At 34.6% G+C, this 23,361-nt stretch overlaps 1 protein-coding gene across 1 annotated transcript; it reads left to right on the top strand.

Moving 5' to 3' along the window:
- The first annotated feature begins 1,289 nt into the window (after window positions 1–1,289).
- Window positions 1,290–20,046, top strand: LOC121969857 (mitogen-activated protein kinase homolog MMK2-like). Its single transcript, XM_042520134.1, has 6 exons — window positions 1,290–1,592; window positions 3,363–3,492; window positions 16,173–16,310; window positions 17,268–17,600; window positions 19,237–19,420; window positions 19,513–20,046. The coding sequence occupies exons 1-6, from the start codon at window positions 1,426–1,428 to the stop codon at window positions 19,683–19,685; spliced, it is 1,125 nt and encodes a 374-aa protein (XP_042376068.1). The 5' UTR covers window positions 1,290–1,425; the 3' UTR covers window positions 19,686–20,046.
- Window positions 20,047–23,361: the final 3,315 nt, after the last annotated feature.

A 23,361-nucleotide genomic window follows, 5' to 3' on the forward strand; every position in this document is an offset into this window, starting at 1 on the left:
ATGGGAGGAGAGAGGTAGAAGTGGAATATCATATATTGACTATGCCTTTTGATAAAAATAAACTACATTGTATATTTTAGTAAATTCAAAATTCAACGTGTGCCGTTTGGTTAATTGCCCAACTACCTAACTTTTTTTTTAAAGAGATGGAATTGCATGTTACTCCTATTTGTCACACTTCTCATTTAGTGATTTTTAGTAATTATACATGCTGAATTTGATATTGACAGGTAGGGTTGTAAATGAACAAAGTATTTGTAAACAAGTTTGGTGTTCGGCTTGGTAAGAGCTTGTTTATGTTCGTTCAATATAAATAAGATTAATTAAACAAACAAGCTTGAACAACTCGTTAAGCTAAACAAACAAGCTTGAACACATATGTGTTCAGCTCGTTAACGTTCGTGAACAACGTTCGTGAACAACGTTCATGAACCATATTCATTAATAAAACTCTTTTCAATATGCTAAATAAATAATAAAATAAATAAATAAATTTAAATTATCAATCTCAATAACCAATCAAACAATTAAAAGTTTCAAACAATCAAACAAGCTTGAATTGAGAGTTTGATAACATCTAATCGATCCAAGCCAAACCAAGTTCAAGCCAAGCTCAAGCTAAGCTTGAATTGAGAGCTTGATAACATCTAAACGAACTAAGCTCAAGCCAAACTTCAAATAATTTAAGCTCATAAAAAATAAACCAAACCAAGCTTGAATATTCATTTCAAAAGCTTGGTTCATTTTAAGCTCGACTCAGCTCGGCTTGATTACGTTATCAAACAACTTTGAACACCCCAAAATTCGACTCGACTCGACTTTTTTACAGTGCTAATGATAGGAATCTACGAGGAAAGAAATCATAATCAATGATAAAATATTGAGAAATTTCTCCATATACTTAAAGACCAGGCTAAAACAAAAGTTTAATGTGGGTCGTATAGAATCGTACAGCATAATTTTTTATTTTTAGAAAACTTATTTTAAACTATTTAATTTCATTTAGAAAAATTATGAAAAACAATTTAGAGTCCCACCCGATCACGTGCAAACAACGTGGCCACCATCTGACTCTCCTGTTGCTAAATGCTAATAATGGTCGAGGGGATATTCCGGCCGCTGTGGCTTTGACGATTCAAAAATTTGAGGGCATTTTGAAAAATATTTAAAAAGTGGTACTGCACTATTTACTTATTTATTTTTTGATCTCAAATCAAAATATCTCGCAAAGCGGTCGAAAGCGACGGTAAGCGAAGTTACCACAAGAAGCACAGCGAAGCAAATAAACTCCCAACTCCCCCCTTTCACGAGCTCCCCCTCTGCTCCTCTCCTTTCCCTTCTCTCTCACCTCCCTCCCCTTCTCCTTCACGAGATCTTCATCTTCCCCTCTTCCTTTTCTCCCATCTCTGCTGGAGTGGCCATTGCATGGAGTCCGCCGCCGCCGCCGCCTCCGGGGAGGGGCACATCAAAGGCATCCCTACCCATGGAGGCCGGTACGTCCAGTACAACGTGTACGGAAACCTGTTTGAGGTCACGGCGAAATACGTGCCCCCGCTTCGCCCCATCGGCCGCGGAGCCTACGGCATCGTCTGGTGATTCCAACCTTTCTCTACCTCTGGAGCTGCTTCGCCTTTCTTTGATAGATATTGCCTTTGTTCTTTGATCCCTTTTTTTTTTTTCGCTTTTTTACTCTATTTAGTTCGGATAAATTAGAAGGTCGAAGAGAGGGTAGGATTCAATTCGGGTGATTCTTGATCTAGTATAATTGACTTGGCATTACTGTTGACGCAGATCCAAAAAGTATTCTTGAGGCAGGGCTTTGTTGTAGCAAATATATTAGTTTCTATGCCTACTAGTAAGACAATCTCGTAGCTATGTGTCTACATAGAAAAGATCTTGAGAAAAGGAAAATGGCTTGGGATGATAAGCGACTGAGTTTCTTGCTTAAAACGCTTTCCTTTGCATTGATTTATGGATGTGGTTGAGCGTTACATGGTAGATGGCAGTACTGCAGATAGCTATGACTGTTCATGATCATTTTACTTCCTTTTTCTTTCTGAATCTGGAAATCTTTGCTGAAGGGTAATTGGGGGCATATGTGTAACACAGCTATTGCTTTTTTAGAGTACCTTTTAGTTATCTGTAAGATTTTATAAGGAGTTTTCACTTGATAGGCAATCAACCAACTTCATAGAGCATATGCATTACACAAGGACATGTATGGTCAATAGCATAGAGCATATGCATTATGCTCGTGGGCTGAAGTACCCATGGGCGGAACCGTGGAAAAAGCCCATGAGTTTGCTTTCATGAGCAGAGTGCCGATTTGGTGTTGAACGATCTTATAGGGACGGTCAAGACCACGGGGGTTGGCTGCCGACGACTTGATGATGCGCTTCCGTGATTTACTCTTGGGGACTTGTAAGAAACTTCTGTGGGGCCAGGCGATCACCTCCAGGATTAGTTGGATCATAAGAACTGGACAATTGGATTATGAAAAATAAAATAAAAAATACTTACCAATCCACTCAATTTATAATTCCTCTTAAAAATTATATAAAGAATCATACAATGCAAAACACAATATATGATGTGGATTTGGTCCTATGTTAATAATATGCATATATTTAAAGTGTCTATCACTTGCAAAACAAATGTTGAAATCAACACTTACAAGTTATATGCTACCACATCAAAATCATGATTTATTGTTTCACTTTCACAAGAGAGCATAAATGAACCAAACCTAGTTTTTTTCCTTTCAGTGCATAGATGCCCCGCTTAGCTCCACTTTTGCACCCACTTTGGCCCACATAGACACTCGGCTACCCTGCCTAGGCATCTAACTATCTAAAGTGACTTCATGTCGCATATGCAATGTTTTCCTTATCTAACACTCACCTGGAGTTTTTTTAGGACACTGGTCTTCTGTCTTTGATAGTAAGTCTTGCAACGATGCAAGAATTAACATGTTAACTATGGTCCCCATTGTTTACTTATCAATGCCAGTAAATGCCATTTTATGGTCTTCTTATAAGTGATAAGAGTAATGACTAGAAATCAGATCCCTTTCTGTTTCTCTGGTAACTAGAAGTTTGAATTGAACGAAGCCATGTTAAACTAGCATCTAAAAATCAGTTGCCATCGCTAAAAATCATTATTGGTTCTCTAAAGTGTCATTTTTTCTGCAACATTTTCTTCAAGCAATTTCTGAAATCAAGATAGTATCATGGAAATACTTCTATTTCTTTTCCTGCATGTTCTTAGTGCCGAATAATTTCTCTGTCATTGGAAAAAGCTATTAGTTTATTTCTTTTCAATTATTATAATTAAAAGGAGCTATTGGTTCCTCTGGTTTCTAGTGCTGCATGGAATTCTCAGACTCGTGAAGAGGTGGCGATAAAGAAGATTGGCAATGCATTTGATAATAGGATTGATGCCAAGAGAACCTTGCGAGAAATCAAGCTTCTTAGACATATGGATCATGAGAATGTAAGTTTACTTGTCTCAGCCTGACATAATTTCTTCATTGCCTGGTTTCTCTCAAGTTGTTTATAGATAAGAAGTTCTTTATATTAACTTGACTGTTGTTCCTCTTTAACTTCTCCATGACTTGTCTGCATTTGTTAATTTTCTGATAGTTGTATTGTTCCTACACAAAATTCTTTATTTAGGTTTTGTGCATTCTAAGCGGTCACAGAAGTAGAAATAAATTTTTTTTTTGATGCTGCTTTTGGTGCCATTATTTTTATTTCAAATATCTGCTGCATATGGCCTTCAAAATTGTTTGTCATGTCTCCATAATTGCCAATCTATGATTGGACAATTAAATTAAGGCACTTAGCATTTAAAGTGGATCACCATTTAATGCTAATCATGATTTCACTATAATTCACCAACTATGTTTTTGCTTGGTCTCTTTTCAACAACTGATTGATGTAGTACACTAGTTTTCTAGGTTGGGACATATCGTAAACATGTAAATACATAGTGATGTATATGCAACATAATAAATAAGGTAACATATATAAACACAGTGGACTAACTAGAATAATTAACCTTGATAGTTTTTCCAGTACATGGTATTGGACCTCCCATGACGAACTAGTCATGGTCGGTCCCAAGCCCGGATAAAGGAGGAAGATTATCTTAGGTTGCCAACAAGCGTTAAATTAGGACAAATATTCCATGAATGAATTCATTAAACTATTGTGCTAATGTTAGGTCTTTCTCTTAAAGGAACGTATTGTAGGGTCCGACTGTAACGTCTCGGCAAGAACCGCTACATCTTCAGAACTTGGGTATAGTGCTAAATATGCAAGAGTTTGCGTTGCAGGTTCAACTGTAACATATTAGCAAGGACCGCTACATCTCCATGAAACTTGGGTGTAGTGTTAAATAGACAAGAGTTCTCACACCATAAGTTGGATAAGAACAAAAATTATAGGAAAACTAATAGTCTAAGATTTGAAACATGGAACATAGGAATCCTCACTAGTAAATTAATGGAGGTGGTAGATGTGATAATTAGGAGAAAAATTAGTATTTTGTGTGTACAAAAGACAAAATGAGTAGATGAGAAGACAAAGATGATAGAAAATTCAGGTTTTAAGTTATCTTATACAAGAAAGTGTAAAACAAGAAATGGAATGAGTATTGTTGCAGATAGTTCGTTAAAAGATGAAATTGCATTAGTAGTTAAAAATGGAGATAAAATTATAACCCTTAAGATAATAGTGGTGAAAGAAACTATGAACGCAATTAACATGTATACACCGCAAGTAAGATTAGATGAAGCTACTAAATCAAGGTTTTGGGACAACCTACATGAAGTATTACAAAATATTCTGCCAAATGAAATGATATTAATAGGAGGTGAATTAAATGGGTATGCCAGAGTGAAAAATAAGAAATATGAAAGGTACATGAGAGTTATAAATTTGGAACGAGAAATGAAGAAGGGAAAGCTATATTAGATTTTGCAATAGCATATAACCTTATGTTATCTAATATGTTTTTTTTAAGAAAAGAGAAGATGACTTGGTCATATTCAAAACTGGGAATAATAAATCGCAAATTGACTTTCTTATGATTAGGAAGAGAGATAGGAAGATTTGTAAAGATTGTAAGGTCATCCTTGGAGAAAGCTTAATTTCCCAACATATGTTAGTAGTGTTGGATATATGCCTCAAGCATAGTATCAATAGAAAAAACATATATACGACTCCTAGAATTAATTGGTGGAAGTTAAAGGACGAGAAGAAAAATGTATTTATTTAAGAAGAAGGTAGGAATACAAACATTAGGTGAAATATACGGTGACTCTAATGTGACATGGGATAAGATTATATCAAATTTAAAAATAGTAGTTAAGAGTGTACTTAGTGAGTCAAAGGGACATGCACTACTAAGTAAGGAATATTGGTTGTGGAATGAGAAAATACAAGATAAAGTGAAGGAAAAACAAACAACTTATAAGGAATTTTATATTTGTAAGAATGAGGAAAACTTAAAAAAATATACAATTAACTAAAAAAGATGTTAACAAAGTAGCAAATAAAGCAAATTATGAAACTTTGAACGATTATATCAAAAGTTGGATACAAAAGAAGGGAAAAGAGACATTTATAACATAGCTAATGTGAGAGAAAGGAAGACAAGAGATCTTATTCAAATAAAATGTATTAAAGATGAATATAATAGAGTACTAGTAAATATTGGAAAAATAAAAGAGTGGTGGAAGAGGTATTTTTATCAACTTTTTAATGAAGGTTTAGGTGACCAACTTAACCTAGGTATTTTAAGTAGGTCAAATAAGTATATAAATTTAAATTTTTATAGTAAAATTCAAACTTCAGAAGTAGAACAAGTTTTAAATGGGATGCACAATGGAAAGCCATTGAACCAGGTGATATTCCGATAGAGGTATAGAAATGCATAGAGAAACAAGGTATTAATGATTTATAAAATTATTTAATATGATATTGAATGAAAAAAATACCTGATCAATGGAGGGTAAGTATTCTAGTTCCTTTATCTAAAAACAAGGGAGACGTACAAAATTGTCCAAATTATAGGGGTATTAAACTAATGAGTCATACCATGAAACTTTAGGAAAGAGTAATAGAAAAAAAATTAAGGATCACGATAACCGAAAATTAATTTGGGTTCATGCCTAGAGGGTCGACAATAGAGGCTATACATCTTCTTAGACGACTAATTGAAAAATATTGGAAGCAAAAAAAAAAGATCTACATGTGGTATTAACTGACTTAGAAAAAAAATATGATAGAGTTATAAGAGAAATTATATGGAGAATTCTAGAAAAGAGAGGTGCTAGCGCAACATATATTGAAATAATTAAGGATATGTATGAGCATGTAACGACTAGAGTAAAAAGAGTAACTAAAGCATTTCTAATAAATATAGGGTTACATCAAGAATTAACTCTAAGTCCCTATCTTTTTACACTAATTAAGGACGAACTCTACACACAACTCTACACACATTCAAGACATAGTACCGTGGTGCATGTTGTTGCTGATGATATTGTTTTGGTAAATGAAATAGAGTAAATGCTAAACTAGAATCTTGGCGGGAAAAGTTTAGCAATATTAGACGTAATGAGACAATTAGTAAGATAGGAGATGACGAGTTGTCCAGAATTGAGAGCTTTAAATATTTATGATCATTTTTATAAAATGGAAGGATTGAGAGAAATATCTTACATAAAATACAAACATGATAGTTGAAATGGAGGAAAGTGTCGGGTATTTTATTTGATTGTAAAGTATCTCTAAAACTTAAAAGAAAGTTCTACAAAATTGTAGTTAGACTTACTATTAGAGCTATCAGATGGGTTGACTCGTGGTTGGCGGGTCAGCTCGTGGTAGGCCAACCATTTGGCAGGGCAGGTCGACCCATCATCTTGGTGGATTGAGAAATCTGTAACCCAATCGAAGGCAAGTTGTGGGTTAGGCGGGCCAACCTACGGGCACATAAAAATTTAAAAAAAAATTTAAAAAAGTTTCATATCTTCAACGTTTTACTTTGGAAAGATTTTATCAATCAAATATATTTAGAAATAGATATTTTAAATGTAAATGGACACACACGAGTACACATATTTGATGAAAAGTATTATTTTTATTTCAAAATTATAAAAAAAAATAATAAATTGACATGAAACTTAGCTTACATGTGCTTTTCAACTCGCGAGCCAATCCAAGCCCGTCGCGGATCGACTTGCCTGGCCGCGAGCCTAGGCGGGTCGACCCACAGCAGGCTTGAGTTGATAAAATTTCAACCCAACCTGCTTAAATTGTTTGGTAGGACTGGTCAATCCGAGGCCCAACCCAAATTGAAGATTCTACCTATTATGTTATATGGAGTTAAATGTTCGGCTATGACTTAAGCACATGGACAGAAGATGAGAGTTGCAGAGATGAGGATGTTATGGTGGATGTGTAGACATATGAGGATGAACATAATAAGAAATGAGAGCATTAAAGAGAAAGTCGGAATTGCACCTATTGAGGAAAAACTTTGAGAGACATGTTTAAGATGGTACGAACATGCACTTAAACGACCAATAAATGTTAGGCGATCATGCACATCAATCGAAGAAGAGGAACACTAAAAAAAACTTGGTTAGCAATAATAAAAAAAATAAAATTTATTTAAGTATAGATGATGATATAGTAGGGGATAGAGTCCAATGGCGTAAAATCATTCATATAGTCGATCCCACCTAGTAGGATAAGACTTGATTGTCATTGTTGTTGTTGTATATGGTATCAGAGCTATCAATTCCTTTGTCGAGTACTTCTCCCCCTTCTCTGTTTATTGCGTGCTGTTTGCATTGCCATAATGAGCAACCTACTTGAGAAATTGTCTCATAAGATTTCTCCTCATTCTCTCTTTGTCAGTGCACTAATATGTGGCTAAAGGAATCGATATCTGCATGTTTCATCACTCACCGTCTATGCATATTGGCCGTTTAGTATTGCACGGTCCACCATTTCTCATCATTTGACTTCCTTCTCTAGGCCTTTTTCATTGATGGCGGCAAATAATTTGCCTTAGCTTTAGTTGAAACTGCAAAAGCGCCATCAAGGCCTTGTTGCCCACTACCTGCAAATCATTTTCACTATTGAAGTTTGAGCTTGAAATTCTTTTATTCTTTACCGAGATTCACTGCCTCAGCTCATCAACAATTGCACTAAGTTGTTGAAATTGATCTGGTGTTGCATTCTGACTTTGTTAAAATTGTTGTCATTTAAACCAAAATTTGATATGGTGCCGTTGTGTACAGAAGTGCCCCTTTCAAATCCGTAGTTATTCCTTAATTAATGCCCAATAAAGCACTCAAAGATCACATTTGTTGACTACTTTACGGTCTTTTCCTCTCATAACACTTCCAAGTTTTTCTGATTCCCTAGCTATGACCACTCAAAAGTTGAATGGACAGAATAAGGACACTTGCGATGTTGCTCTTAAAGAGTAGTTTATAGGTAACAATAGACGTTGATATTCCTGATGTTCAGTTGCTTCTCATTTGGTAAATTTTTGATCCAAAATTGATGAGCATCTTTTAATATTTCTTATGTCATGAGACATGGACATGAGTGAGAGGTGTTTTCATTGACAATACACTCATGCTTATGAGGTGATTAGGAATCTCTTCTTGCTATGCAAATGCTATATAAAGATGATAATCCACATTGGCTGGTTGCAAGCTTGCTTTAGGTCACGCCTAATGTTTGAGTTATGAAGATAGTATTAGCAGCTACATGCCACCATTTCTATGTTTGTAATGGTGGTATTCCCTATTCCAGCTAGTCTGTTTCACAATCTTCTCTTGCAGAGATACAAGCATTAGAGCTTTAGTCACTCCCAAGGTTATAGCAGAAAGCAAGGATGTGAGCACGCTACACTCCCTCCATGAGACTCCGTTACTCCTCTAATGGCAACCTATATTACTATACCCATTTCAGATTCAAGTGTTAGATGCGACTTTTTAAAAATGAGGACAACGACACTTGATAAAAAGGGTCCAAATTTAACATACCAGTATTGGGATGCAATTAATCTTAAAATTTAAATACTGATATTTGATTGACTATAAGCTAAATTAATTTATCTATATTATAAGTTAACTAAACTAAGTTATAACTTGTAATATATAGTAATTATAACTGAGTTATAACTAAGGTTTAAAATTTCAAACTGTATTAGAGTTTCGGTTTATGACCAGAACAATACGATTTCGGTACCGTATCGTATTTTCAATACTTTTTTAAATATAAAATATAGTATAGATTAAGAATTATATTATATTATAAGATTAAGAATAATTTGGTCTAAAGTTTAATCAAAATAATAGTATATTACATAAAATTAATTATATTATATTATATTTTTTTATATCTCTATGAAAAAAACAAATTAGTCTAAAGAAGAAGAGAAAAGATTTTTGTAAATTAGGGGAAACAAAAAGGAACATTAAAAAATTAATAAATGAAAGACGAAATGAAGAAAAAAAAATAAAGAAAAAGGAGAAGGCGAAAAATTAGTGAAAGAAAAAAAAGGGAAAATATTAGTAGAAAAGGTCAGGAATTAGTAGGAAGAAAATAAATATAAAAAGGGAAAGTAATCAACTAGTAGGGGAATGGAACAAAAGAAACAAAGGGAAAAGGATAAAGAGAAAAGGAAAAAGGGGAAAGAAATTAGTAGGAAAGGAAAGCAATTAATAGTAAATAAAATAAAATAAAAGGGATGGGATAGGAATGAGATTAAAGAAATGGGGAAGAGAGAAAAAAAACATAGATCGTAATACCTTGCAGGCTTACCTCCGCGAGGCCACCACAGCCTTGCGGCCTAGCGTGGCCGTTGTGAGGTCGCTACTAGCTCACGGAGGCTAGGTTAGGCAGCCATGAGGCCATCGCATCCTTGTGAAGGGCCTAGCGGAGGCCCTACGTTGTTGGAGTCTATTGGAGTTTTGGTTATTCTACCTCTTGCTTCGCCGCTATCATCCATTGTCGCAAGTAAAGTTTTTCTCTTCTCTTCTTTGTCTCTGTGCCAAATCCAGTGTCGTATCGATTGGCGGATAGAATTAAAAATTTCATTTGTGTCGATCGGTACGATAGGAAACTTTAAACCCTGGTTATAACTTATATTATAACATAATAATCAATACTTTATAAGTTACAAAATATATCCTTATTTCCCTTACCCCAATCAAGATTCCTCCCTCTTCAGTCATGCTCTCCCCTCCCACAACGATGCAAGCACCAAGTTCCACCACTGCAGGTGGCACCACTGAACTTTAAAATTCCTTCCCTATGTGGAACCAATATAGTTTTACTCTCCCATCCTCATGCACAATGTCATTGAATTCCACTTACTCCCAACACAACGCGTATCACAAGTAAGTTTCTTTCATTTCTTTTGTCTTGATCTCATAGGCGAGTTCAGTTGTTTATTCTCTTATGTCATATCCTCACTCATGTCAGGTCATGTCAACCTGGGCATAAAACACCCATGTCCAAGTATTACAAACACTAACTTCAATGTCAGTCCTGCCACGAATTTGGACCTTTCCATTACTCTTCAAAAGTATCTAGAAATATGCTTTCTCACATGCTATATCTCTTATTCTAACCTTCTATGTTATTCTATTTTTGTTTCTTCTTTAGCTTCACATTCTACTCTTAAGACTATCTTAGAAGCACTATCTGATCTACGTTGAGACAAACTACAAGATGACAACTTCACATTCAAAAGGGAGTTGATTTCTCTTCTTTTGAAAAATATATAATTGGTTTTAAGTGTTATCAATTGGTTAAAGTCTTTCTTGTTGCTAAAGGCATAAACTCATATTTTTAGTGTTGATGATATTAGCACTTTTCTTATTAGGCCAATGTTACTTTAGTTTTGTTCTTCCTAGCTTTGGTAACAATGTCCTAATGGCCCCAATATCAAGTGGATATTAAGAATGTCAACCTTTATGGCGATCTTAATAAGTGAAGCAGCCTTATGGGTTTGTTGTTCAAATATGAAATTTTATATAAGCTGAAAAGTTTTTTTTGTATATATGTAGTAAACAAGGCATGTTTAGTACATTCAACTTTTGCAATGATCATATCAATAGTCTGTTCATTTTACCTTTGATCGAGAATGCATATCCTTGTTAACATTTATTGACAATATCATCAATGCTGGTTACAGGTTGAAATATGTTAGATATGTCTAAGGAACTTGAGCTTACACTTGTTGACACTCAAAAGGATCCAAATCTCAAATTGATACTAGGATAAGAGGAGCTAATGTGTAAAGCAAGGAGGTACTTGTTACGAAGTCGCAAGTGCACGACTACATTGCCAGTAATAAAAATATCGATATGGGACTGTTGACTAAGTACCAGTTAACTTCGCACAGTGAATTATCTAGACAATTGAAGGTTGGTTGAGAGCTTGAAGGCAAGAGATTAAGAGAGAGAGAGAGTTGGGAGAGAGAGGGAAGAGAGCAAGGGAAGAGAGAGTAGAGGGAAAGAGTGATTGGGGGAATGATTTTAGGAGTTCGGTTTTATTATGAAGCTAGTTAATGTCCCTATGCATTGTTCGTCTCCTTACCTCTATCCTTATGCATATGTAGGAAGTCTAACTAAATACCGACACTACCCCGCGATGGTCATGTTATAATGCTATCCCTATTGGTATCTGATGGCACTAAGTAGAAGAGGTAACCTAGCAAATTCGGTTAAAGGGATACCCTTGTCACTAGGGCCCCAGTCATACAATCTCTAGATTAAATAGGACACTTATTAACATAGGATTAGAGATTACCCATTAAACCTAATTAGATGTTTCCTTTGAAGAATTGTCATGTGGTTAAAGGGATATCCTTGTCACTAGGCCCCCGGTCATACAATCTAGAGTATCCTCTCTACGGGGTGAACAATTAATACACATCTACATGTTTACACCATTCATACATTTCATCAAACACATAGAAGACACAATATACATAAAACATGACATAAATACGCTATTGAACAAGGAAATGATATATACATAGTTTATACATCAACATCGCATCACAAATACTCCCTACATCCTAAGAATCGGAAATCTATTCCATAGCAAAGAAGAAACAAACGAGACATGAAGAATAACATTCTACAACTCAAATTATAAATAAAGGTCAAGAGAAATGCTTAGCAATGCGTCGCCAGTTTTCTAGGTTGGACTTCTTGCTCCGGAGGTGGATGGATCGTGTGGATCGATGAAGATGGAAGCTCTAGGGTTTTCCCATAAGGAGAGAACCTTTCTCCAAGGAGAGGGACGAAGTCCTAAACCCAAGATGAGTCAATGAATGAGTTTCTTGACCCTTTTATACTTCTCTAAACTATCCAGATCTGTCAGGTTTATAAGGCACTGCCAAAATGGGTTTTTCACTTCTTAAACTTGGTTTTCTTGTGTTCCACTCTAAACCAAAGTTGTAGCCTTTGAAATTATCGACATTTTGATATAAAGAACAACCCGTAACTCCAACTGAGCTGAAAGTTATGGTGGTTCAAAATTTGGTCTGTAGTCTAGGCGAAGGGTATGATGTGGCCATGGCTAAGAGGCACGACCGCACCCTTTAGCACGCTAGACTGTGTTATTCTTTGTTGAACCCTGAAGAAAAGTTGTACATCTTGAAGTTAGCTATATTTTGGTATAAAGAACAACCCATAACTCCAACTGAGCACAAAATTATGGCTGTTTCAAAATTAGTCTACAGTTTGCCCAGATTCAACACAGTTCTATTTTTGCACGACACGACCCCAACTCCACACCACACAACCCCTGGTGTTCTCCGTCACATGGCCGTGGCATGGATGCCCTCGGGTGAAGAGGCACGGCTGCACCATTTGGCACGGCCGACCTCTGAAGCGTCTCTGGAAATATAGTACGACCGTGCCATTTGGCACGGACGGAACACGATTCAGCCATGGAAGGGGGCACGACCATGTGTTTTCATACGGTTGCCCGTGTTGGCTACTGGTGGGAGGCACGACCTATCCCGGCTTTGTTTTGAGAGAGATTACATGGCCTTGCCAAAGGGCACGACAAGGTTGCTGGATTTTCACAATTTGTTTCAATGTGTGCCTTTGCTTCATTTTCGTTTCAAATGACGTTTTGTCAATCAAAACATACAAAGAGAAGATCTCCGAATAAAATAGGATGGAAGTATGACATAATAATGAAATAGTGTGGAAAAAAACATAGATTATATTCATGAAATACAAGTAGGTGTGTGTTAAAAATACCTGGAAATATATATAACCTACGCACATCAGTACTATAGATTAGTTTTTAAATTGAACTATCTCATTGTCACTATATCTAGCCTATAATTTGTTGTAGTGTGTTGAATTAATTTTTTTTGTCATGATCATTAGGATATAACCTCAGGATTATTTGGAACTTAAAGAATAGACCAAAAAGGTCTTTTATATTGTCGTTATGACCATTTTCAAATTGTAGGTACATATGTATAAGGGAAATGTTCTCTTGGAGATAGGTGATTGACATTAGATTATTGTGTTCTGCAATGAAGCAACCTATCCTTGAAAGATCAAGAAGAAAACTTCTATAGCTAGGTCAAAGTGTTTTGGCTGAATTCAGGGATATGATTTGAGCCACATGTGAGAAATAATTGATGATTTAGTTGATGACTCTATATTGTGATAATTAAGTTAATATACACGTCACTTCCAATTTAGTTTTTCATGAGAGGATTATGGATTAAGGGGTCTAACCGTGCTGGTTGGTATAGGTGGAATTTACCATTTTGACCATCAATTGATATTGAAACTCTTTAGAATCAACATCAGAGTAGTAGCTCATTATGAAAATAAAAGAGGAGAGAGAGGGAGAAGAGAGAGATTGAGCGAGAGAAGAATACCTTGGAGGGAGATTGGTGATGGGCACAACAAGTGCGGCGATGGGCAGGAGTGTGAGCAAGCGAAGGAATAATTAGGATTTGAAAAGACCATGTTGAGCTTCTCCTCCTTTGTGCATTCTCTTAATTTTGGTTCAAGTATAAAGGAACAACTAGGTTTCAAAATGCTTTAATTAAATGAAAATTTATTTAATTAAGTTAAAATATTATTTAATTTTTTTTTCTATTTTTAATATATTTTATCTACATTCTTTTTGGTATTAGCAAGTTGGCATGTTGTGTACTTCAACAAACTTATCTTATCTATTTGTGTAAATTTTAATCTGAGCTAGTGTTGTATCAGTTTTCTTTAGGAAGAGGAATATGTTTATTTGCTTTTATTACATTATATCAACAAGTCAAACCCATCATCTCATAATAAGGGGTTTTTTTTTTTTTAACATTCTTAAACCAAATTTAGATGTCATTTCTATATATTATCTAAGTATAAAAATTACATAAATCCATGAATAATTTGAAGTTAAAACATACAGATAATATAACATAAGCAATGCCTATAATCATAAAAAAACTAAGCACTCTATATTTGAAGATGTTGAAATACTGACAAATCTTTATGGCCATTTTACATGCAAGTGCCCAAACTTGACATCTTTGCAATAAAACTTTTATGTGATTAATACTATTTAATTATACAATAATAATAGAATAATTTATATTTATAGCCACCAAACATTAGAGGTAATACCAAGAACTAAACAAGAAGTAAACACCTGAAATATAACTCAATAGCAATCATCAAATTAATCAAATATTAATGAAAATGATTTTTTTATTTAAAATTAATGTACACTTATATTTTAAAAAAGTTGAAACCATATTACGTGGCCCAATATGGTACAAAATTATTTTCTTTTGGTTAGAGACTAAAATTGCGACACGACTGAAAATTTTAAAGCTTAGAAAGGATAAACATACAGAGATGAATTTGCCACTCTATCAGGGAAAAAGTGCTAAAAATAGGATCATCTTTTCATTTGTTTAATTTAATAATTAATTATGAGATTTGTCAACTGATTTTGAGAGGCCTAGAATTGTTTATCTATGTAATAAGCATGGGCTTTATAAAATTTGTTAACTAAATTTTAGAGGGTGTATTGGGGAACTCTTTGTAAATTGTTGGGGATCTATTTTAAATATGTAAATACACAAAGATGTATATGTAAAATGATAATAAGGATTATATATTGATAGTGGGGACAATTGATGGTAATCAACCCTAACATTGTTCCTATTGCATTAATTATGTTTCTTTTTTATTTAATATTTATTCTAACAAGGTCTACATGTTAATCTTCAGAATTTCCGAAGCTAGTCTGGAATGCTAAATATTTATTAGGTATTTAGTCTTCAGAAGCCTTATATTTTACTCATATGAATGGGGAACATGAGTGGGACCTATTCAGGCATTTCTAGGATTCCAAATTTGATGAACTGGACATTACTATTAACTATGCTCTAGATTAACAATCATCAAAGAAGCTATGGTTTGGTCATTCAACATAAACCTCTTTATTGTGGTCTAGACCATTGCTACAGCGGTATCTACGATTGCTTCTCATAGACATTTAACTCTTCTCTTCTCAAATCTTCAGACGATGTAGGCCCTTTAAAGATACTTTTATGTCTGGAATATTTATTTTTATGTATGAATTGATGATACAGTTTGGTTTATGTTACCTTCCTTTGCATTGATAAATTCTTATACTCTCTTTAACAGATCTTAATGCCTTGCTTGATTTCAGGATTAACAATATGGGGTATAACAGTTTTGACCAAAAGGAATGAGGGTAGTACTGCTAATTATTGAATTTTGTACTCTCCTATATTTAGTGTTTTGGAAAATAATTAAATTACTTTGTAATTTTAAAAGGGAAAATTTTCAAGAAGATTGTATTGGCAAATTAGGCTTGTTATTGTTGCTTTTTTGCTTTAGTTTAACTTGGTTACACCTACACTTAGTAAGATATGAGTTTTATTTGTCATTCATGTCCATAACTCTGTCATTCATGCCCTTGAGTTAACATTTAGTTGGACTTGCTGTTTCATCTTTCTTGGACATATGCACTTGTATTTTAAATATGTAAGTGTTGAAACATCTATTTATTGAGCCTTTAGTTTTTATAGTGCGCACATTGTGATAGGTGTTATGTTTCATGTAGGTTATTGCAATTAAGGATATCATACACCCGCCAAATAGGGAAAACTTCAACGATGTCTACATTGTTTATGAGTTGATGGATACTGATCTTCACCAGATAATACGCTCCAACCAACAATTGACAGACGATCATTGCCAGGTTTGATGCTACCACTCTGCTGATGGAAGAGAACCTGCTTGAAGGAGGAATATATTGCAGTATTGATATGATCCATAGGATTTTAAGATTGACATATTTGCTTGAAGATGTTTTTTTCTTCTTGTTTGACGCTTGTAGAACTTGTCATTAAGTTCATCTTCATCACGTCTCATAATTTGTTTGTTTTTCAATTTTGTCTCATTGCTTAGCCGAGTGCTTTTCCACTACAATGGTGAGAGTTCTTTGAATCAAATACTTTCAGTTTTAGATGAACTTGGTATTCTTCTGCTTCTATTTGGAGCATACTCATTGTTAAACTAAGGTCACCAAAATACATAATACAATAAAATTAACCCTTTAAAAATAAATCGGCCGAATGAGATGATTGGGATGATAGTCTAGTTTTAAGTTTCTTTAATTTTTTACTTGAAAAGTAGTTTTATTTTGCCAACCTTTAATGATTCTAGCAAAGTAGGTATTCTTTGTGTGTTTGCTCTAATTGTTTTCATAATTTGAACAATCATACAATATGTCCTAGTTTACAACCCTTGGGATATAGCTGGGTAAAACACACATGCCTTGCTCATTCTCTGTCAATTTAGAAACTACATATCTGTGCATGCCAGTATTCTCTTATTGCTTTCCAATTGTTTAATTTTTTTCTAAGAACTTATTTTTTTCCTCTTGTTGGAATGATCAAGCATTTCAGTTCATATTTTAGGAGGGGTGGGCAAATTTGGAATTGGAACTCACATATAGTTCCTATGATGCATTTTTTATTTGGAATGACGAATTTGCAATATATATTCTATTGGTAAATTTGAGAATAGATTCCAAGATTTGTCAACAACTATACAACACCTTACCTGTTGAGTTAACTTTGATATGTTTTGATGCATGATAGCTTGCAATACTATTAGCTATTTTTTCATCCTCATACTATGTATTTTTTTGCAGTTCTTTCTTTATCAATTACTTAGAGGGCTAAAATATGTGCACTCAGCAAATGTTCTGCATCGAGATCTTAAGCCAAGCAATTTGCTCTTAAATGGGAATTGTGACCTCAAGATTGGAGACTTTGGATTGGCAAGAACAACATCTGAGACTGATTTCATGACTGAATATGTCGTCACTCGGTGGTACCGAGCACCTGAATTGCTCCTAAACTGTTCAGAGTACACTGCTGCTATAGACATCTGGTCTGTGGGATGCATACTTGGTGAAATTGTGACAAGAGAACCTTTATTTCCTGGAAAAGACTATGTTCATCAGCTAAGGCTAATAACTGAGGTATAGTTGTGGCTAAATTGCAGTTTACTTTTGAGTATGTGGACTCAGGGATTTCTTCTTCGAGTTTTTTTTGTGTCATTTTCCAACTCAATCTCATTCTACCTATTGTCTTAACTGGTGTCGATTTGATGTTGGTTTTTTCCTTGGGATAATTTATTCTGCTTGGTCATGGCTAAACTTCTTTAATGCATTGTGCAGCCAAAGAAAAAGGTAGTCACGCTTAAATAGGAATGTGCCTTATGCCATTCTGCAATTATGTTTCTTTCTTTTTGTGAAATCAAGTTATTGTTATGTTTTAACTTTAAGCTTTTCAGCTAATAAATAATTAACTTGCTGCTTCTGCACCAAATATGTTTGTGTATGCTAGTGATATATTGTGCTACTCATGATCTTTCACATATGCTAAACCTAGTACATTTTGCTTTGTTCAATTTTTTGTGATGAGTGTTTGATCACGTTGCTCAAAGCTACTTTTTATCTAGTTTTAGTTAAGTTGCACAATTAGATTACCTGATTATGGTTTAAAGCAGCTAAAGAAAAAAAAATTATCGTTGACCTTTATTTTTTCTAGTTATACACATATTGGGTAGTTCCTTGAGTGCATCTATTGAAATTATCAAGCATGTTCCTTTCTGTTGGGCATACTAGTGACACCTGGTCCTCATCTCCAACAACCAATTCCTCTTCTGCGATGTAGAGTAATATGTCAATATCATGGTCTTAAGTGCATATGTACAGAGACACCACAATTGTGCCATTGCAGTACCACGATGAGTGTCTGGTTGACACCTCAGGGGGTGTATCCAACTCTAATTGGTTACTCATCCATATTATTCTTCATGGACTAGTATACTACTACAAGTGAGGCTCTGACATACTGACCAAAAATGATTAGTCAATGGGTGACAATACTGCCCCACCTACCTGCTAACTGTCAACAACTTCCTTTATAATATGAAATCAAGAGAGGACCATATTTACCCCTTTGTCACTCAACACGAGGCAGCTCATGCATGCCTAAACCTTGCTATACTTATTCTGCATCTAATCTCCTATAATTCCACGTTCATTGACTATGGCTTTGTCTTCTCATCTCTGATTTTAATACTGAAAAATAAGTCTTCTCTGTCATCAAGTATTACATGGTCATGAGAGAGGTCTAATGATGAGCAGCTCAAAATGTATAGTGAGTGAAGTGCAGTTGACCCCTCCACCTCATTAATCCATTAATTTTAGCTCTAACAAAATGGGACTAAGGGAAGCATCTCGCTTCAATATGAGCCATTTTGCAACATCAGAGTCCATCCACAGCAGAATGGTGAAATGTAGACTGTAGTTGCATGAATATAAATGTTTTTTGGGTAAATTTCTGGTGCATTAGGAAAACAACAATCTAAATATTGGATTTATCTGCCCAAATAATAGTAAAACATACATTAGCAATGGTAATATCTTGTTGATGGACATCATTGAGACTTGGTGCTAAACATGAGACTGATTGTTAGATGGCTTTTGTGAATTACAAATCTATGATGTTTACCTGTAACTCAACTTGTTTTCTGCACTTCAGATTTTTCTTAATCAGACTAATGATTCCTAATAATCTGACACTTCAATGTATTTTCATCATTGTAAGCTAATAGGTTCTCCTGATGACTCGAGCCTTGGCTTTCTCCGAAGTGACAATGCCCGTAGATATGTGAGACAGCTTCCTCAATATCCGAAACAAAATTTTCGTGTTAGGTTTCCCACAATGTCGATTGGAGCCATCGATTTGCTAGAAAAAATGCTTGTATTTGATCCAAGCAAGAGAATTACAGGTTTGTTTAACTTCATAGTTGTTTCTAGTAAATGGATAGGGAGCTGTGTTCTATTTCTAGCATACAGGCTCACGTTTATTCTGTTGGTGCAGTTCATGAAGCTCTTCATCATCCTTACTTGGCATCTTTGCATGATATTAATGATGAACCTGTTTGTTCTACACCATTCAGCTTCGATTTTGAGCATCCATCATATACAGAAGAGGATATTAAAGAACTCATTTGGAGAGAATCATTGAAGTTTAACCCAGATTCAGTACGCTAGAATTATACTAGCTATTCTCGTTTGTAGCTATAATTACTCGAAATGAAGCCTCCTAAAGCCATTGTTAAGGCCGGTTGATGGGCAGCATATCAGTCTATCTGCACATTTGTGATTCGGAGTTGGGTCAAGGGTTGAGGAAATAAGGTAGCTTAGTATTTTGAATCTGAACTGTGGTTTAACTGCCTATCTATATGTATTATTGAGAACCTTGTTCTGTTTTCACGGGTTCACTATCAATGTGTGTTTCTTTCCTCATTCAATTACTAATGTTCACTGGCAGTTGTTTTGTACCTCTCATCTTTGGAGGAATAATTATTATTAAAAATAACTGCCGCCATCTCGGGGCATATAAAGTTTGTCATTTTTTTTTTATTTCCTTCCCTCGTTTTTTTTCAATTAGTTTTTTATTCTCAGCTCGAATTTAGAACTTGTGCAACCATAAAATAATACTAGGATAACAGGGTCTCATTACTCGATGAAAGATCCGTGGGAGAAGAAGAGAGGTAATAAGGGATAAGATGTGCATAAATAATGATTTTATGAGTGTTTTTTTTCTCCTCCCTCTAGCTTTCTTCCCAGTAAAAAAATTTAAAAGATGAAGCGCATACAAAATCAACATTAATCATCAAGTGCCCTTTTGATATCCGGTCGTACACTTTGAGACTAGATAAGATAGGAATTTCAGCCTTAATAATAAAAAAAATATAGATTTGTTATATTAATAGTTCTTTAGTGCTGGTCTCATGTATATGGAGAAAGATACATATAGATATACAGACATTTGGTGAGAATTTCAACTTTAATATTTGTATTTGTTGTTGTTGTGGTAGTTGAAGATGACCTTGCTGGGTAATGCTATATATTTTTCCAATACCATAAAATTATTTTCTTAGTGTAGGGTGAACTAATACAAGGATTATTCTATATCTGGGCGCTTGATTGTTTTGGTGGATGCACTGAATTAGGTCAAATATCACTGGACTACACAATCTTTTACAAAATGATAGTTTATTGAATTGCGAAGTTAATTTTTTTTAATATTAAAATTGCACACTCAAGTTTTATATTTATCAAAATATATATCTATTTTTCATTATACTCTTCATAGTAGTTGACTGCTCTTTCATTAGTAGTCGATTGCTATATATTTAATGAGTTTGTGCTAAATTATTTTAAGATTGTAAAAATTATATCTAATGAGGTTGTAAATATTTTAAAAAATTTTAACTCCCAATTTAGGTTATGAAATTTAAGTGTGAGGACATGATTATACTAATAAACATGTAAAGAGTGTAATGAACTTGGTTTGAGATGTTTATGAGATGTTTAATATCATTAATGAGTTTTTGTTAAAAATTCGCTGATGTACCTGCAATGTCTAGAATTTCAAAAGTTTAACATGGTTTGAACCAAGGGAGTCCTGGAAATCCTTTAGTGGAGTTAGTGAGTGAGTATGAGAGGCTAAGTCCTTTAATGAGTTTATGTCAAATTGTCTCAAAGTTGTAAAAATTTTAAAAACCCATAGCTCTCAATCTAGGCTGTAGAATATAGGTTTAAGGGCATGATTATAATTAGGAAGATGCAAGAAGTGCAACAAACTTGATTTAAAATGTTTATAAGGTGTCTAAGGCCTTCAACGAGTTTTGATAAAAAATTTACCGATGGACTTATAGTGTTCTAAACCAAGGGAGTGTTAGAAATCATTTGGTGGTGTTAGTGAGTGAGTACAATAAGCCTATGTTCTCTATTGGGCTCGTGACAAAACATATCAAGGTCGTGTCAATTTCAAAAAACCAACAACTCTTTATTTAGGTTGTAGAATCCATGTTTGAGTGCATAGTTATATTCAAGAGGATGCAAGAAATGCAATGAACCTGATTTAAAATGTTTCCGAGGTGCCTAAGGCTATTATCGAGTTTTGGCTAAACTTACTAATGGACTTACAGTGTTTAAATTTTTAAAATCTTACCATGGTTTGAACTAGGAGAGTCTTAGAAACTCTTAGGTGGTGTTAGTGAGTGAATAGAAAGATCTAAACCCTTTAATGAACTTATGCCAAATTATCTCAAGATTGTATATAATTTAAAAATCCACAACTCTCAATCTAGATTGTAATCTAGGTCTGAGGGCATAGTTACACTTAGGAGGCTTCCAGGACCTTAATAGTTATAGTTTGAAGTGATTCTAAGGTTTCTAAACTCATCAACGAGTTTTGTACCAGAGTATTGAGATTGGGGTATTAAGTTTGTGCATCTCAAAAATACTTCAAAATAAGCTCATTGCACTCTTTAGTATTACAAATTTTGATAGTTGACTGACGCAGTGGATTGGAGTCCATAGATAAAGTACAAAAGTTAAGAATCAACTGGAGCAGTTAACTGTACACATAACAATGAACTGATAATGTAACAAGAATCAAATGCTAATGAAAGGAAGAAGGAAGTGTATAAATGAAAATAGATACATATTTTGGTAAATATAAAACTTGGGAATGCAGTTTGGATATTAGGGAAAGTTAGCTACGATTTAGTAAATTATCTTAAAAATAAAGTACAAGAAATGCAGGTTGGGTGAGTGGTTTAAATGACTATTGTGAGGCCATCTATAATTATGTAATATTGAGAGGTGCATTTTTAATTCTCATATATAATAATCTTTGTATAAGGTAGTAAGGGGCTATTTAGGGTTAAAAAGATTGGAATAATTTCACAATTTAAGGTTGCCACTATTCTAAATTGTTGGTTATGATTTGATCAATGATTCATGGTCCACGATGGTTCAAAATTATTATTATTTTTAAAAAATAAATTTTAAAATAATTAAAAAATATTTAAACTTGTTTAAGTTAACTATGTATCCCTTTAGAGTATAGAAGAATTAAAATTCACGTAGTTTGTGTATCTTTGTTATCCTCACCTTAGTAAATGATGTTGTTACTCACTTTCATTTCTTATTTCCATAATGTTAGTTACTTTAGTATTAAACAATTGTATCTAGTTATATGAAAATTACATTCCTTGTATTTTTTGTAAGTACTCGGATTGGTTTTGATATGATCAACCAAATCAAGTTGGCCATATTGTGTTTGATGCCATATGTCTAAGTGTGCAGGGACTTAGGAACATAAGAAGTCAAGCGAAAGACACAGTGGACGAGAAGGATAGTACGAAAAGTAAGTCAACGAGCTCAGTGCATCCGAGGGACAAGAAGTTAGGGAAGAGTACACCGATGGATGAGAAGGATGCATGTGGTGCTTCCGAGGGATGAGAAGTTGGAGTGGAAGACTGCTCGAGGAAAGAAGGCCAGAGTTGGGTTCGGGTGAGCTTAACTTTGGATGACCGGAGAATCACCCAAACGACTAGAGCATAAGTCAGACAATTCAACACGAAGTTGACTTGTCCAGGTGCTTGGATCAAGTTCAGGCACCCGAACTCCAAGTGCCTATACCCATCCGGGAGTTCGGATCGCCCTGGGTCAACAAAGGCCATCTCTTCAAGCTGTTACAACATGGATAGGTCATAGGTCTATGTCAGCAAAACTCCAGGCACCTAAACCAGTTCAAGTGCTCGGGTAGGGATAAAGTTTTATCTCTAAGCCATTGTGAAGCTGGTAAACTTGCACCGTTGGGGTGCCAAGATCATGTCCAGGTGCCCAAAAGTGCTACTTCATCAAAATG

The sequence above is a fragment of the Zingiber officinale genome, chromosome 4A (assembly GCF_018446385.1).
Source record: "Zingiber officinale cultivar Zhangliang chromosome 4A, Zo_v1.1, whole genome shotgun sequence".
Taxonomy (NCBI): domain Eukaryota; kingdom Viridiplantae; phylum Streptophyta; class Magnoliopsida; order Zingiberales; family Zingiberaceae; genus Zingiber; species Zingiber officinale.

Bases quoted from the DNA above. Each gene is read 5' to 3' on its own strand.
- LOC121969857 (XM_042520134.1), top strand. From the start codon at position 1,426: ATGGAGTCCGCCGCCGCCGCCGCCTCCGGGGAGGGGCACATCAAAGGC. The intron at 17,601-19,236 runs GTATAGTTGTGG...CATCATTGTAAG, and splicing joins AGCTAAGGCTAATAACTGAG to CTAATAGGTTCTCCTGATGA. The intron at 19,421-19,512 runs GTTTGTTTAACT...CTGTTGGTGCAG, and splicing joins TCCAAGCAAGAGAATTACAG to TTCATGAAGCTCTTCATCAT.